This window comes from Paramacrobiotus metropolitanus, unplaced genomic scaffold (assembly GCF_019649055.1).
Source record: "Paramacrobiotus metropolitanus isolate TYO unplaced genomic scaffold, Prichtersi_v1.0 Parri_scaffold0000160, whole genome shotgun sequence".
Classification (NCBI taxonomy): Eukaryota; Metazoa; Tardigrada; class Eutardigrada; order Parachela; family Macrobiotidae; genus Paramacrobiotus; species Paramacrobiotus metropolitanus.
In genome coordinates, this window is record NW_026570380.1 from 6,049 (window position 1) to 20,993 (window position 14,945).

Genomic DNA, 14,945 nt, shown 5'->3' on the forward strand with positions numbered 1-14,945 from the left:
AAGCATCGACAATAACAAATCAAATGCGGAGTTGAATCGAAGCCAAATAGGCTGGGAGTGATAATTCTTCCGCACGACGTATGCCAATTCCTCCTCGACTAACCGGAAGAGTCGCTTGTCGCCAGCAAGGATAGTCGTCGTGGTTCACGCGAACGTTACTGAGTTCCTGAAAACACGAGCGTCAACAATTTGATATTGCTGGTTTGGATGTTTCCAGGCATTGCAACATCTGATAACATATATTATTTTCGGGGCGCCCAAACAATGCCTGAGCAGATATAGTGCGTGGTGGCTAGGAAGGAGTTGCAAGCGTTCGCAGGCTCTTTTTATAACACATGATTTCTCAGCAAGGATGTCACTGATCGCGTCGTCCTGAACCGGGGCGCCTGGTAGCGTTAAAGTGGAGTTAGACATCACACGGAGCTGTGGATGACGCGAAACAAAAAACTTGACAACTTCTTGACGTTCACTTTCGGTACCTCCCGATAGAAAAAGCTCGCATTTTGATTCATTTATGTCCAGTACAGTGGCACGAGCGCCTTCAATTACCCGAGTGAGGTTTTCTGCAACTGTCGCCGGAGCTCCGCCTAGGGTTCCGTCGTCAAGGTACCAAGCGTTAAGCTCAGTACCGAGCGTAGCAATCACACGAAGTAATGCAAGGCAAAATAGCAAAGGTCCCAGCGGGTCGCCCTGCTGCACTCCACATTCAGACGACAGCACTGTCTGATCGATGAACAAGGAAGAATGATACCCATACGCCGACCAGAAGAATTCATCGTACTCAGTGAAATGGGTATGCACAGCCTCCAGTATTATTTCTCGGGATACGGTGTTGAAGGCATTGCGAAAATCGATCTCCACGAGCGCTTTTATACTCTCCGGTGAGGACTGTATAAAATGTCTGGTTGCGTGAACGATAGCTTCAGCTCCGCCCCGAACGTTAAAGCCAGACTGGTGAGGAGTGAGCAAAGCAGTTGCCCGATCCGCTATCCTGTTGCAAATAATATTAGCAATCAGGCGACGCAGCGACAGTCCTACCGCAATCGGGCGCAGTCCACCGTCTTTTTTTCGCAACGCCAGTAATCAACCACCAAAGAAGATCGGCCGTATGTCAGCAGGTATTTTACCCTGCGCAATCAGCGTCAAAACAGAGGCAATGGCTTCGCAGAGGGATCCGCTATGATCGTCTAACTTCGAGCCCACCATGTCCAGCAAATGTTGAGGCCGTAAGCCATCTGGTCCTGCGGCTGAGCCCCGTGGGAAAGTGTGGATAGCAGCAATAACTTCTGCAGCCGTGAAAGCAGGCGCATTAGCAGCGGTTGTGGCGTGACGAGCCGTGGACGGTGGGGCGCTTAATGGGTGCTCCTCTCGCAAACTTTGAAGGTCCTCGAACGTGCAGTCTGCTACTGAATCTGCGGATAGCAGAACTCGCATGGCGCCCGAGACTGATCCATCATCGATTTTTTGGCCGACTTGGCGAATGGGATCATCGTCACTGCTGCGTTTCTTCCGGCTGGGGTGCGGAGGACTGGGGGTAGATCTGTACCTTGCTCGTACAGTGCAAGGTTTCTCTTCACTGCAGTTGCAAGTGAAGCAGAGCGCTCGGATTTAACTTTTGTTTTCCTCGTGTTCCCTTTCTGGGCCTCTGATCATCTTGCGGATGATTTAGATTTATCAGGCGATAGTGCCTTTATTAAAATTTCATTTTAATAAACGATCTTGTTTGGTAGCGCGTTTGTTCCGTTCGCACTCCTGTGCCACGCACACAGCGTGCTTTCATGGTGGAGAGTTGCGGGTTTGATCTTCCGCATCCCTGTATTAGAGTAACTTTTTCTGTTGGCAAGCAGGCACTTTGCCTCGTGAGCCGTATTTAGCAGATCGTTCGCACTTTAAACTGTGCGTAAACTCAACTGCGCGCGCAGCCGATATTCCCTGTACCGCCTACCGGATTCTGCATCTCGTCTACAGCGAAGTGTGGAATGAAGCCGTACAGCCCGACGAGGAAATACCAACTGCAGCTACCCGATACCCCGGAGCTCCTGCAACGATTTCCCGTCGCCACTCACCGATAACCGTCTCCCTCCGGAACCAGAAGCAAGCCCACATATCGGGGATACTTCTGCAAGCAAGTGGGGAGTGCAGAAACGATCCTGCATTCGGACGAGAATTTCCGAAGCAAGCAGACAGCAACGTCATCTCACGTCGTCGCATCGTCAGACAGTCAGCTCAGGTAAGCCGATCTGCTCCAGCAGATAAATTTTGAAAATTTCTGAAATAAAATTCAGAATAGCTAGCCGAACAGTTTCCGAAAGGAATATTGTTTTACTTTTCGAAATATTGCCGATTACAGAAGCTTTTCGGAGTTGTCCTATTGAGTCAGCTTGGCCGATCTTGCCGTAATAATATCGACTTAAAGGTCGATTTTTCAGTCGATTCAGCCGTCAATATTGTTTCTGCAATAGCAGAAAATTACCGCCATGAAATTTTGGTATTTCGAAAGGATAAAATCGTTAGAATTCATCCACAATCATCGAATTTAGCCGCGCACGGGAGCTGTCAACGCTACCGTGTGTCATCGTTTTTGGTAGCCGATCTAGCAATTTAAAATTGCGTCTTTGCCGTATACTTTAAACTATAATTCGTAAGAATTACGGGACCCAATTTGCCGATATTTTTCTGCAAGATTTGCCAACTGTAATCGATGAAAATTGATTACGTATGTATTTTCGTAGAGTCGATGGAATACGGTCGCCGAAGCAACTGTGTGTAGTACGCGATACTCCTGCATACTTCTGCTCAGTCTTGCGAACGAATCTTTTAATATTTTGCCGAATAATCACGGTAGAAACACTGTGATTTGTGCTCTGTAAAATTTCAAATTTTGCAAAGTCAAGTCCACGGTCGACTGCGGAATATCGCAGTGGATTTTGCCGATCGTTACCGAACACGAAAGCTGCTGCTACCGTGTTTCACCATAGCTACCGAGTCGCGTTTATTGACATTGCAGTACACTGCAATACTAGCCGCCAATTTCGATACATGTTTGCGTGTGTTTCATAACACGATATTTAGCCAAATCAATTGCGGTAGGATATTACCGTAAAATACGATCATTGTATTAACTACCGACTGATTATTGAAGTAATTCGATAATCAATATTCGTACCTTACTTATAATATATTAATCGCCGAAATTACTCGACCATCTTATTTTCACTTTGATTGGAAGTCTTTTCGCGGGTTGGTCGATTTCACTCCGACCCATTTATGGGAAATAGAAATCGAGTTGCCGTTTGATTTGACGTATTCTTTATTAGAATACAAACGTGATAATCATCGTTTGTATTTTAATAATATTGCCGACATGCATCGGACTCCCTTGAATAAGCCAAGGCAGTTTGCCAATGGTTTAATTGAAAAAGCCGATCGGATTATCCGGAACCAGCCGGACAATGTCAGCCAGACTAATGAGGCAAACGATAACGCTAACGCCGGCAAAATTACCCGTGGTAAAGCAAAACAGATCGTAGCCGGTGGGGAAGAAGTAGTACATCAAGTACTACAAACAAATAAAAGGAAGCCGAAAAGAGCACCATTAGCCGATCTACCGGTATCCGAGTCGGTAGTACAGCCGACCTCGCCGGTGGTTCATATGAATCTAGATGAGGCAATGATCGAAGATTTGCCACCAAATGTCAAAAGATTAGGTAGCATAACCGAGTCGACCACGTCGACATCTTCGGCATCGCTTATTAATATTAGCGATCCTGAGTCCAATAGGCTGCCCGACTCGTCGGACGATGAGGACGAAGAGCCGAGAACGGTAGTACCGTTGATGCCGAAAGCCCATTCTAGTCCCAGTCTAATCGACACAGTCTTGGGTAAAGACATGACTCCGGTTTTGAAAATGCCACCGATACAGCCGATCGGAGAATGAGCCTTTTATTGCAAGCTACAGATGCAGTAGTAGAACTGCAGAATCAAGTATCGGACTTTAGAGTCCGACTTGAAAAGCCGAACTGGATATCGCAGAGCGTAACAAAACGATTTGCGATATAAAAGCCGAAAAGGACAACCTAAAAAGAATGAGCAACTACGGGTTGCTAAAGGCTCCCATAATAAGGCGAGCGAAGCCGCTGTCGGGCTAGCAGTCCATGTTAGACAACGCGAAAATAAGATTGAAAAGTTAAAAGCCCAATTACAAAAAGTACAGGCCGACTTAAAATCCGAACAGAAATTCGTCGAGCGGATTCCGTAATCAGTATTTAAATGCCGTCCATGATATTGGAAGACTAAATACCGAATCTAACGACCGGTTAATTTCGATCTCGAAATTAAAAGAGACAAATTAAAAGGTCCGGTCGGAATTCAATGAATCAGCCGATAAGTACAGCCCCCTGTTGACGACGCATCAACAGATGATGGCCGCAGCCGAAAATCAAATCGAATACGAAGGAAGGCCGGCTCCCCGAGTGCGTACTTTTCAGACTGAGACCATGCACTCCTGCATGGAGTCGACTCATAGTACAGCCGAACGTATTAGTCAGCAACGAGTTTCGCAAGCCGAATCAGTAGCTATTCGCGAGCTATTGCGGGAAGAGCTAGGAAGGAAGAGCGAGCAAATAAGCTGAACTTATAGTCCGTTAAGAAAAGCGGATCTAGTCGATGCCATACGGCAGCCGGTACCAAGGCCGTCGTACAGTGGCAGTAAGGAAGATATTGATAGCTTCCTTATAAAATTTGAACTAGCCGCTAAGGAAACCGCTGGGTCAGTGACGAGCGTAAGATTTCCGAGCTCGCTTACTGCCTGAAGGACGAGGCAATCATATGGTACAATGGTCTGCTAACGTCGGTTAATAAGCCGACTACGTACCGGGAGTGGCGCGATCAATTGGACGCGCGGTTTGGTGATACTAGACGCTCTGTTAATGCGTTGTCCGAATTAAAGAGTCGAACGTACCGACCAGGTCAAGAATCGCTTGAGAGTTTCCTTCAGGCGTTGATGACGCTGAGAGAAAAGGCAGGTTATGCCGGCACGCCGGGACAATTTGTCGCCTTCTTGGTTAAGGGAGTAAAGATGCATGCAACTTTGCATGATAAAATCGAGGGCATGGATCGTCGTACGCCGGAAGAAATTCTAGAAAAGATAAGGTACTTGAGGGCGAGTAATCCCGACAAGTATGTAATCCCAGTCGGTAGCAAGCGTAAGAATCAAGATGCCGATTCAGTTACCGTTTGTTTGGTACAGACCCAGCCGAAGCCGGTGAGCTATGCTGCAGCAGCCGCTAGCCCACCGCGTCCCAATGCGAATCGCCGACCAAGACCTGGCGGTAATGGCAATGATGGTAACATTAGGCCAGCTTGCAACGCTAATAACAACAACAAAATAAGACCAGCCGGTAATAATATTAATAATAACCAACAGCCGAGTCGTAGCCAGTTGTGGGCCGAGAACTCTGGACGTATTCCAGAAAATACTAAACGGGCTCCATGACTGGAGAAGGAAATGCGACTGGAGAAGGAAATGCGCAATGGTACTTGAGTATTGCCAACAGTGCGATTTCTGCGGGCACGACTTTGAGGCATGGAAGTTTAAGGATGTGTCTCAAGCCGAAAATCCGATCTATTTGTCGTATCATGATCGGGTAACGGGAACTTGTCGGTACGCCCGGGATTTCCGGAACCGAAGTCAAACCGGTGTGAGGCGGGTACGCCTAATAGCGGCCGCTCCCGTAACAATTCCCATTCGCGCAACCAAGGCCCGGTCCATCCGAACGGTCCGCGGCCGACGTCGTGCTCACCGCCGCCGCAGCAGATTGAATTTGCTGCATCAGCAAGTAGCCAGGAAAACGAGAACGGGGAGTAACCGCCAGCAGTACTTCCCCGATGACTGGTGAATCGCCGGATACTCGTGAATCAATAACAATTAGTGGTATCCGAATCACCGAAGCGACCAACCTATCTGAGCCGATTGTTAACGACATCAATATCGATTATTCTACTACCGATTCTACTAGAGAACCAAGCCGAGCACCACCGCTAACACAGTGGGAGTTTATTAATGGCCGTAGCGTTCAAGTTATGGTCGATCTTGGAGCTGACACATCACTCATCTCGAATGAGTTTGTCGATGAACTAAACGTTGAAAAATTTCCCCTAATTAAGGCGTTCAATATTCGAGGAATAGGAGGTATGTGCGGGTTCTTAGTTACCCACTACTGTGTAGTAAAAGTACATATCTTTAATCAATCGACCGACCATACCTTCTATATTGAGCCGACCGTTAACGATACTAAAGCACTATTGGGACAAGATTTCTTGGCCGATACTCTCTATTTAGTTCGAAAAAACTAGTTACAGTGTATCCGTAAGATTAACACTGTTGTACTTCAGCCGATAGCTATTCAACCAATAAAGCCGAATACTATTGAAGAAATTGTTCCGACACCCGTGGCATCGGAACCAACTATTACTGCTACTGCAATTCCTAAAGAGCCGATCCCTAAAGCCGTAATTGTTCCGATACCCAAGGCAAAGGCCACGAGCAAAAAGAAAATTAAACTACAAGCTAACCGAGCGCCTCGGTCACGCTTCGATCCAATGGCGTCGGTAATGGAATTTAAAAGAGATGAGCCGACAATAGCGTGTAGATCACAATTAAAGCCGAACGCACGCAGCCGTGAGTAATAATGCGAATGTCGAATCTAACGAGCCTAATCATGCTGTTACCGTAGCTAATAATGTAGCCGCTAAAAATCGTGTCCAAAATAAGTCCACTCGCATGTCGCCGTACTATATGTTGTACGGGAGCGAGCAAGTCATCCCAGCCGATACGGTCAATAAGACCAATATACCAGCCGAACATGCGTCGATAGCCGAATATATGGATGAATTTCGTCATAATTTAGCGAGAGCGCATGAGTTAATATCCGAAATCAATATCCAAGAAGAATTTGTTAAAACTGCCGAGCGTTTTAATTAGAAACGCAGGGAAGACGATTATCAGATCGGTGAACTAGTTCTTCTAAAGCGAGAGAAGAAGAAAGGTTAAACCGAATCCTTCCGTGAGAAATTCGGAGGCAGATGGGAAGTTGCTGGTTTCCCGTACACCAACGCAGTCGAAATCGAGAATAAAGATAAGCCGGGAGAAACACGTATTCTTAATTGCGAGCGCCTCAAACGTTATAATACAACCGAAGAGGATCGGAAGGAAACAACTTCTATTATCTCGATCCCGAAATCAGCCGAAAATGGTCTGAATGTGGACGCTGAGCCGTTCATATCAGCCGAATCAATAGACATTACTGAAGTCGTACGATAATGTCGAAAATAATGCTGCCGTCGGAAACGACAATGATCAGTGGGAACCGGAAGGCGTGGTTGTCGCTGATAATAGCCGTAAAAACAATAAGAAAAAGTCGATTAAATTAAAGTTGCATTTACGCCGTAACAAAACAGGATACGTACATGTACGGTAATTTCGTTATTAACGTTGCTGTCCGTACCACTTGCCGACTTAACCCTACTATTTCCCCCTATTACGGTGGTTCGTACCTCTTGTCGAATTCTAATGTAATTAGCCGCTCCGACTTGGAGAATTCCACTAACGTAGTGGTCCGTATCTCTGTTAATGATTCCGCTAAATCACCGAAATAATTGCCGAAATTATTACCGATCAATTACTGAACTAATTCTTGAATTATTTATGTAATTATTATGCTGCTAACTCACCGTGCTCACTGTGTTGTAGGCAAAGTCGGAATGGAACGCCAAGGCCGTCAGCCGCAACGACCGCGGGGTTCAGGTAATGGCATAACGCCGTGAACGCCGCCGAAAACTCAGCGTTTGAATATTCTGTTACATGATGATAACCTGAGGAAGAGGCGGTTCAGATTGACACCGTACGGGTTTCTCGTTCTAGTCAGACCGATCCGGTATATATTACCGATTATGACCGTTATCAAGAATTATTAAGCCGTATGCAGGAAGATGATGGCAAGAATTTTCCGCCAGATGAATCGCCGGAAAATGTACGAAATATTCAAGCCGGACAGTCTAATGTCGAACCAGTACAGAATGTAGCCGTAATTCAGCTGACTGTACGCACGGTGGAAACACAGGCGCCAGTACAATTACTGCCGATAAATTTGAACGTGTTCCAGAGTGAACCTCCGTCTATTCAGCCGGCACGTAATGTGCAAGAACCTGCCGTAGTGGCACAGCCGTACCTAGCGACTCCGCAAGGTGCGCGTTGCAACCCGATATCAGATCACGGTGTGATCCGTTTAAATTACCCAGTGCCGCATGAGATTCGTATCACGGAAACGCCGGTCATTACGCCGTTGCCATGAGATTCGTATCACGGAAACGCCGGTCATTACGCCGTTGCCGCCTCTGGTGCCGGGAGACCCACACATGAATTTGGCACGCGTTACCATAGGTCACCGTCGACATACGCTTGTAATGGGGCCGGCATACCGCCGACATTGCTGCCGCGAGTAATTCAAATCAGGCCGGTTGTGCCGGGTCATGCGCCGTCAGCACAGCCGCGTATGGTTGTTGCACCGCCGAATACTGCTGTACGTCTTCGACCGGTGAGCAAAAGCTCTCTATCGCAACACCGTTTTATAATTTTGCCGACTGATCAGCAGTTCCCTATTAGTACAATAGTGCGACCGGGAGTTGTTGAAATTAGTACGCCAGTTCGTATGCCGAATTTACCCGTATCACAGAGTGGTACTTTGCCGGTGGCACAGACTGATGGTGTGCCTAAGCAGTCTAAAGACGGACAGCTGTCGCCAAATAAAATGCCGCGATTGTCTCCAGAGGCAACCGGTAATCTTAGTACCGAAACGGCTCTGCGTGAGTCACAGCGTAGGCAGAAGTTGCGTCAGGATCGGGAGGAGTTGCAACGGCAAATCATCCTGGTTCGAGACCAAATAAACCGATGCTGTTTGATAGCGATGCAGATGAGCCGAATAGACTCGTAATCGATGAGCCGACTGTCGAAGTTGGTGATTTAGATCAGTCGATGCAGGATCAAACGGGAAGAATGTTAATACTCCTTCAACTGTCCGTGTACCGTCGCCGGAATTTCCGGAACATATGCCGATTACTAAGAAGCCGTCACCTAAAAAGTCACCGAATAAATCGTCGAATTATTCGGAAGATTCTTCGCGGTCCAATGCTTCGCTGCCGTTTGTAGCGGAGCACGATGAACCGGAAGACGAATTGCGTGTAATGTTAGAGCCGCTTTTCAGTTTTTTAAAGATCTGAAGAATAAGGAAAGAGTCGCATCATTTACCTTTTTATTCCAGACCTATCGGAGCAAAGTTAACAGAGATGTTAATCGTGAACGCTTTCGCCTAGCGATTCAAGGCGCAGTTAACCGGGGCGAAATGCTCGAAGTGTACCAACATTGGTCAGGTACGATAATGTATTCGCCGACCGATCATCGCCGTAGGTGGTACGAGCGGATGATCGTTAATACGCCGGAAAGTTTCAGAGGAGCCGTGACTATCGCTTTACACGATATTCACAATAGACTTGGTTCCTCTGTAGCCGAAATAGCGAACTACATAACGTTTACATTGCCGATGCGACCGCGTTCTGCTGCACAACAGTTTCCTATGATTTTGGAAGCCGTCCACGAGTTACTCCGTAGGGAAATACTCGTAGAGATTGCCGGGTTTATTGTGCCGCGATATGCCCTGGCCGAAACAAACCGCACGCGAATGAATGCCGTAACTGGTGTGCCAGTAAAAGACTTAGGTCTACCGCCGCCCGATAAGAAGCGAAAGAAGAACACGGTCATTCGACCGCCGCCGCCGCCTTCAGAACCTACTCTGGCTGTTCTGGCAGATACTTTCGGGCAGATCCTTCGATCTCGTGAAGAGCCGATTTTTGGAAGAATTATCGATCGCCTTAGGCATCGAAATAATTCGACAGCCGTTGTAACCGCAGTTACCCGCGCATATGAAGAGGGTAGATTATTACGCCGTTTTATTACTCAGCAATTGCTGGCGTATTATACCGTTTCGCCGCACATCTCGTTTCTGCTTGAATATCCATTGTTAGGTGCCAGTTCTTGGCAAGAAGTAGTTACCCGTGCGGCCGGAGAAATTAACGATCACCAGGGATCGACAGTCGACGAAATCGCGCAGTATATTTGCACGGTTCGTCCCGATATGGGAAATCGTGTTGATCATTATGTGGAATTAGCCGTGTCCGAGTTAGTACTAGATCCGCGTAGTATTTCTACAAACGATCCGGAACGTGGTATCACTTGGCGTATTAACCGGGCTGATGAACCGGGACCATCACGCCGATAAAATAACACATTAAAAGCCGATTTATTGTCGATAATAATTAATAAATTTTCACTTAGCCGCCTAATAATTAACAACTAATTGGATAATTATTATATTAGCCGTAGATTTCCCCGTTAAAATGTGGTCCGTTCCTTTTGCACAAATCGCCGAATTAAAATAGAAATGTGTTACCGACTGAACTGTAGAGTTCTGTATAAATAATAATTAAAATTATAAGCTGACTAATTCCCCACAATATGAGGTTGGTACCTCTTTGCTCTGAATCATCATGTCGATTAAGAAATTATTTAGCCGATTTAAATAGGTAACACATTGCCGGTTAATTACTGTCGATTAATTAACATAATGTTATTATATGCGATATTTAGCCGATGCCACCACTAACCACGGTATACCACTAACCGCCGAAAATGCGCCGAATGTCTCTTCGAAGATAAATTGTACGACGAACGGGAGAAGGAAACCGTTGTTAACCGACTGGTTAATAAAATCCTTTCCTGCAGTTTGGATGCGTACGCCACACTAGGTGAAGCGCATTTCAAGTCGGTATTCCAGGCGAAACCATGGCAGCGTATCAGGGTGAATGACGCTGCCCGGAAATTGATAGCCGATCGCGAACCACAGTGGTGCGATATGCCACTGCCTGTCGACTTGCCGCCGCAGCCTAATTATCCTGCGCCACTGCAGTTGCCGATAAACTATTCTGCGCAAATGCAGATGCCGATGAACTAGGTAAATTCTAATTCAGATGCTGATACGTTTTCTCTAAGTGATTGGGAATGTATTCCCCTAAATCGTCATAGTCCCAGTCAGTGGGAGAGAGATGCGTTAAATTTACAAAATGTTATGCCGCAGGTCTATGCGGTGAACCCGCAGGCACAGCCGCAAATACCTTATTATCAATACCAGCAGACGCAGTATCAGCTGGCGAAATATGCGCAATGCTCAGATTCAGACATTCGGGTATCTTCCAACGCTTATGTAGGTTTTTTGTGCATTATCCGCAGTAGAAATGACTGGTAACGTGTGTCATCACGATCCGGAGCTTATCTACGCTCTGAATGGTCAAAACAACTATACCGCACGTATTCAAAATACCGCGCTGCACAGCTCCATTTTTTAAATACCCGTTCTGATCTCTGTGAATCATGACCCACGCGCGATAATGCGCCGCACTAGCCGTACACCTGCGTCCGTACGCGTATTTACGCAAAATGAAAGAGTCCGAAATGGATGAGGAACAACTCGAGTTCTATCATCGATACCGTCACGAATACCTAGATGAATATCTAGATGATGCCGATAATATTGAGCAGCCGTTTATTCGTTTGCCGTCACCGCAAGGTGAAGAATTCCACGATACAGTGGAAAATGAGCTGGCACAATTTGTGCAACCAATGTCCGAAATACGTGGCGATGCAAGGAATGCAGTCGCCGTCGCCGCTGTAACCGATTCCGTTTCTGACACGGCTGCAGCTGATGCTGACACCGATATGTTGACTGATGCGTGAGCGATGTGCTGCCGGAATTGTGCTGATTTGGAGGACAAGTGATTCTACGGAATGGAACGCATCATGACGAAATGCATCTCATAAAATTCGCTATTTTTTGTGATTTTTCTAACCTAGTATATGCCGCCGCGCTTGTATTTGGTCGCATTTTGCTCATCAGTTTCTGTGTTTTTTTGAGTCTGTATGTCCTCGCGGGAGCTCAGAGTTCCTTCCCGTGGCATGTCAGGAAAGCAGTGCCACCGCACAGGTTGGCGGTGGGTGTCGCTCTGCGATCCCCGGGTATTTTTCGAATTTCGACCGTACATTAAGATGTACGGTCCCACTCTCATTCGGTGGATTTCTCATCTCCAAGCCAGGAATATCCTGACTAGTCGACAGTGTTTTTCCTCGTGTTCCCTTTCTGGGCCTCTGATCATCCTGCGGATGATTTACATTTGTCGGGCGATAGTGCCTTTATTAAAATTCATTTCATTAATATTCATTTATTAAAATTCAAGTGCTGTAAAATATGTTCTAGCTTCGCTTCGGTCTTTTAGTGCTAGCTTCAGCGGTGCACTTCCCTAGTTAAAATTTTATTTTAATAAACGATCTTGGTTGGTAGCGCGTTTGTTCCGTTCGCACTCCTGTGCTACGCACACAGCGTGCTTTCACCAGTAAAATTCTCTGTCGAATGAGTGTAAACACGATACGCTGCGACGAATCGTTTGCAAGAAATAAGCTTAAAACGGAGACGGCCATTTTCTTCAGCCACCCGGTAGGGCGCTTGTTTTTTAAGAACAGCAGCGAAGTTTTACAGGCACGCATACAAAAGAATTAGGTGATTTAAAAAGACTTTTAAATTACCTAATTCTTTTGCGACCGAAGCAAAAGATTCTTTTGCGCACTCCACCATCCCGTATATTTGACTTATATACTATGGCCTATGCTACGGCTTATACTACGGATACGGCCTAGGCTTATACTATGGCCTATACTACGGACTACGTGACAGACTGACAGACAAAAGTCCCGTTTTTCGGAACATAGAGGACCCCCGCTTCGCTTCGGTCGATTAATAAACTAAAAGTAATTAGCGTTAACAGAATCAATTTTATTATGGCTGCTATCACGCCACCAGCTTACTTCGCGTTATAGACTATGTTACAGTATTCGCGTTATTTTTTATCAGCACTTTGGCACAGAAGTGTGAGCGATGGATCACTGGCGTTCACCTGCGCAACGCTACGCCAACGTATTACTGTCTGTGACGTGTCCGCTTCTCAGTGGTTGACGGCTAAAGCCGTTCTTTGTTTGCGGTCTCTCGCCATGTGCGTGGGCGGCGCTCAATGCGGATGCGAGCGCACTGCAAGTGGCTCTCCGATTTGTGATTTTTCATTATTAAAGTCAGCAAGTAGTTGAGCGGATGTCGTGTGTTATTGCATCGTTCGCAATACTTTCAGCATTGCTCACTCCACGGGATCCACCCTGGATCTCTCATAATAGAAGTACTGCCTGCGTTTGCTTTACACAGTTTTTTAAACAATGTGTGTAAAGTCTAACTGCTTTCCTTCAACGTACACAGAAAAATAATAATAAAAGACAAAAACGAAATTTGGTAGAAAAGTGCAATGAATGGCATATAACTTCGGAAACGATCACATTCAGAGGCGGCCTAATCACAGAGAAAATTTGGTCTAAATTTGCCCCTATCGGCGCTGTCCCCAAGATCGATGCCGCATTTCCTCGTTGAATTTCGATACTGATCCGCTGGCTAAGATATTCCGTAGCTCGTTTTTCGCCGGTTTCCTGTCGTATCATCTGTCCGAATTCCGTTATCGTGCGAACAGCATCCGGTCCGGGCAGTCCGAGCGTTTCAAAACCAAGAGCGCAAAACACGTAGTCCTGGCCGATGTCGCGATATTTCTCGATCTTGCCCTGCTCGGCCTGTGCTGCTGCTGCTCGGGCTCGGGCGGATGTCGCAAAAATGTGCGATATGGCCATTGTGTTTACGCAAGTAGCGTCTTATGCCAGCATTCGTTCTCTCTCCCAAGGTGTTAAAGTAACACCGTCTGGTCGCTTACTGTCTGTTGGGAAGATGCCTTGCGGTTCCAGTTCACTTTCGAAACCAGCAGATGCGAGGCTGAGCTTCACAATGGCGTTCAGGCATTTATGTGTAGGGATTCGTCCGCGGCTTTTCTTGCAGCTTAGCCCATGGTAGCCCCGAGCATCCGTCCACTCACCGCAAACACAGCGGTGTGGGGTAATGACCGGTGCCCCCAGACGCAAACCAACGGCGATTCTTACCACGAAGTCCGTAAGAAGGTTGCCAAGTGAGGCAACCGGAAGCGCTCCCAACCATGCCCCATTTTTTTTCGTGCTCACACCTCGCAGCCTTGCCTGCTCGGAGATGTCACTCCCGGCTGCCGTTCGAAGCCGATCAGCGGTGTCGTGGATTATAGGGTCATCCCAAACTTTCTGGACTGGTCACGCGTCCGAGGGTGGGAGATCATGTTGGGTTATTTGGAGCCATTCTGCAGTAGCATCACGGCAGTAGACGTCCTGTACGAATTCAATAATTTCCGATGTTAGTGGAGCTACCGAGTAAGCTGAGGCCAAAAAGGCCGGGAGGGCAAGCTTCTCGACGCTTCGAATTCCGAGACCGCCTTCTACAATCGGGAGCGATGCCTGCGACCACATGTAATCAGTGATGTTGACGTTGGTAATAACTGGATTGCGGCGGCTCTCAAATCGTTACAAATCAGCGATAGTTTGCATTGCAGAGGCCATAAAAACGGCAAGCGGTCTGAGTCAAACCCCGTCTGGTCTGCAGACCGTCCTCTGCAACGCTCTTGCAGCCCGGTCCAAATCGCCTTTTTTGAACATGTAGGTCCTGGTCGACTGCTGCGCTCCCTGCTCCCTATCAAAAGACACAGGAGAGGGCAAAGTCGCTCGGACTGGTCAAAACGCATAAAGTATGGTCTGAGTGTAGGGCGTCAGTATATCTGAATGTGAGAGGAAGAGCAGTCCACATGTACTCCGTTTCCCTCTTGGTATTGTATGCGATGGCGCACGTTTTGTTTCGCAAGTCTTTTTCAAGCAGCAGACCAAAAACGTCTTTCTGTGC

The 14,945-nt window shown here is 47.0% G+C and overlaps 1 protein-coding gene and 1 long non-coding RNA gene across 3 annotated transcripts; both read left to right on the forward strand.

Moving 5' to 3' along the window:
- Nucleotides 1-1,856: 1,856 nt before the first annotated feature.
- On the forward strand, nucleotides 1,857-10,405 carry LOC129600005 (uncharacterized). Of its 2 annotated transcripts, none has more exons than XM_055498381.1 (2): nucleotides 1,857-2,230; nucleotides 7,751-10,405. In XM_055498381.1, exon 2 carries the CDS (start codon nucleotides 9,399-9,401, stop codon nucleotides 10,329-10,331), a length of 933 nt encoding a protein of 310 aa, XP_055354356.1. In that variant the 5' UTR covers nucleotides 1,857-2,230; nucleotides 7,751-9,398; the 3' UTR covers nucleotides 10,332-10,405. The 2 variants fall into 2 exon arrangements, with proteins under 2 accessions (XP_055354356.1, XP_055354355.1); XM_055498380.1 differs by lacking the exon at nucleotides 1,857-2,230 and adding an exon at nucleotides 7,274-7,398 and having other exon boundaries at nucleotides 7,751-10,395.
- LOC129600008 (uncharacterized) lies at nucleotides 7,397-12,289 on the forward strand. The gene is made up of 3 exons (XR_008691999.1): nucleotides 7,397-7,804; nucleotides 10,700-11,063; nucleotides 11,187-12,289. It is a non-coding gene; the product is annotated as an uncharacterized LOC129600008 (long non-coding RNA).
- The last annotated feature ends 2,656 nt before the right edge of the window (nucleotides 12,290-14,945 follow it).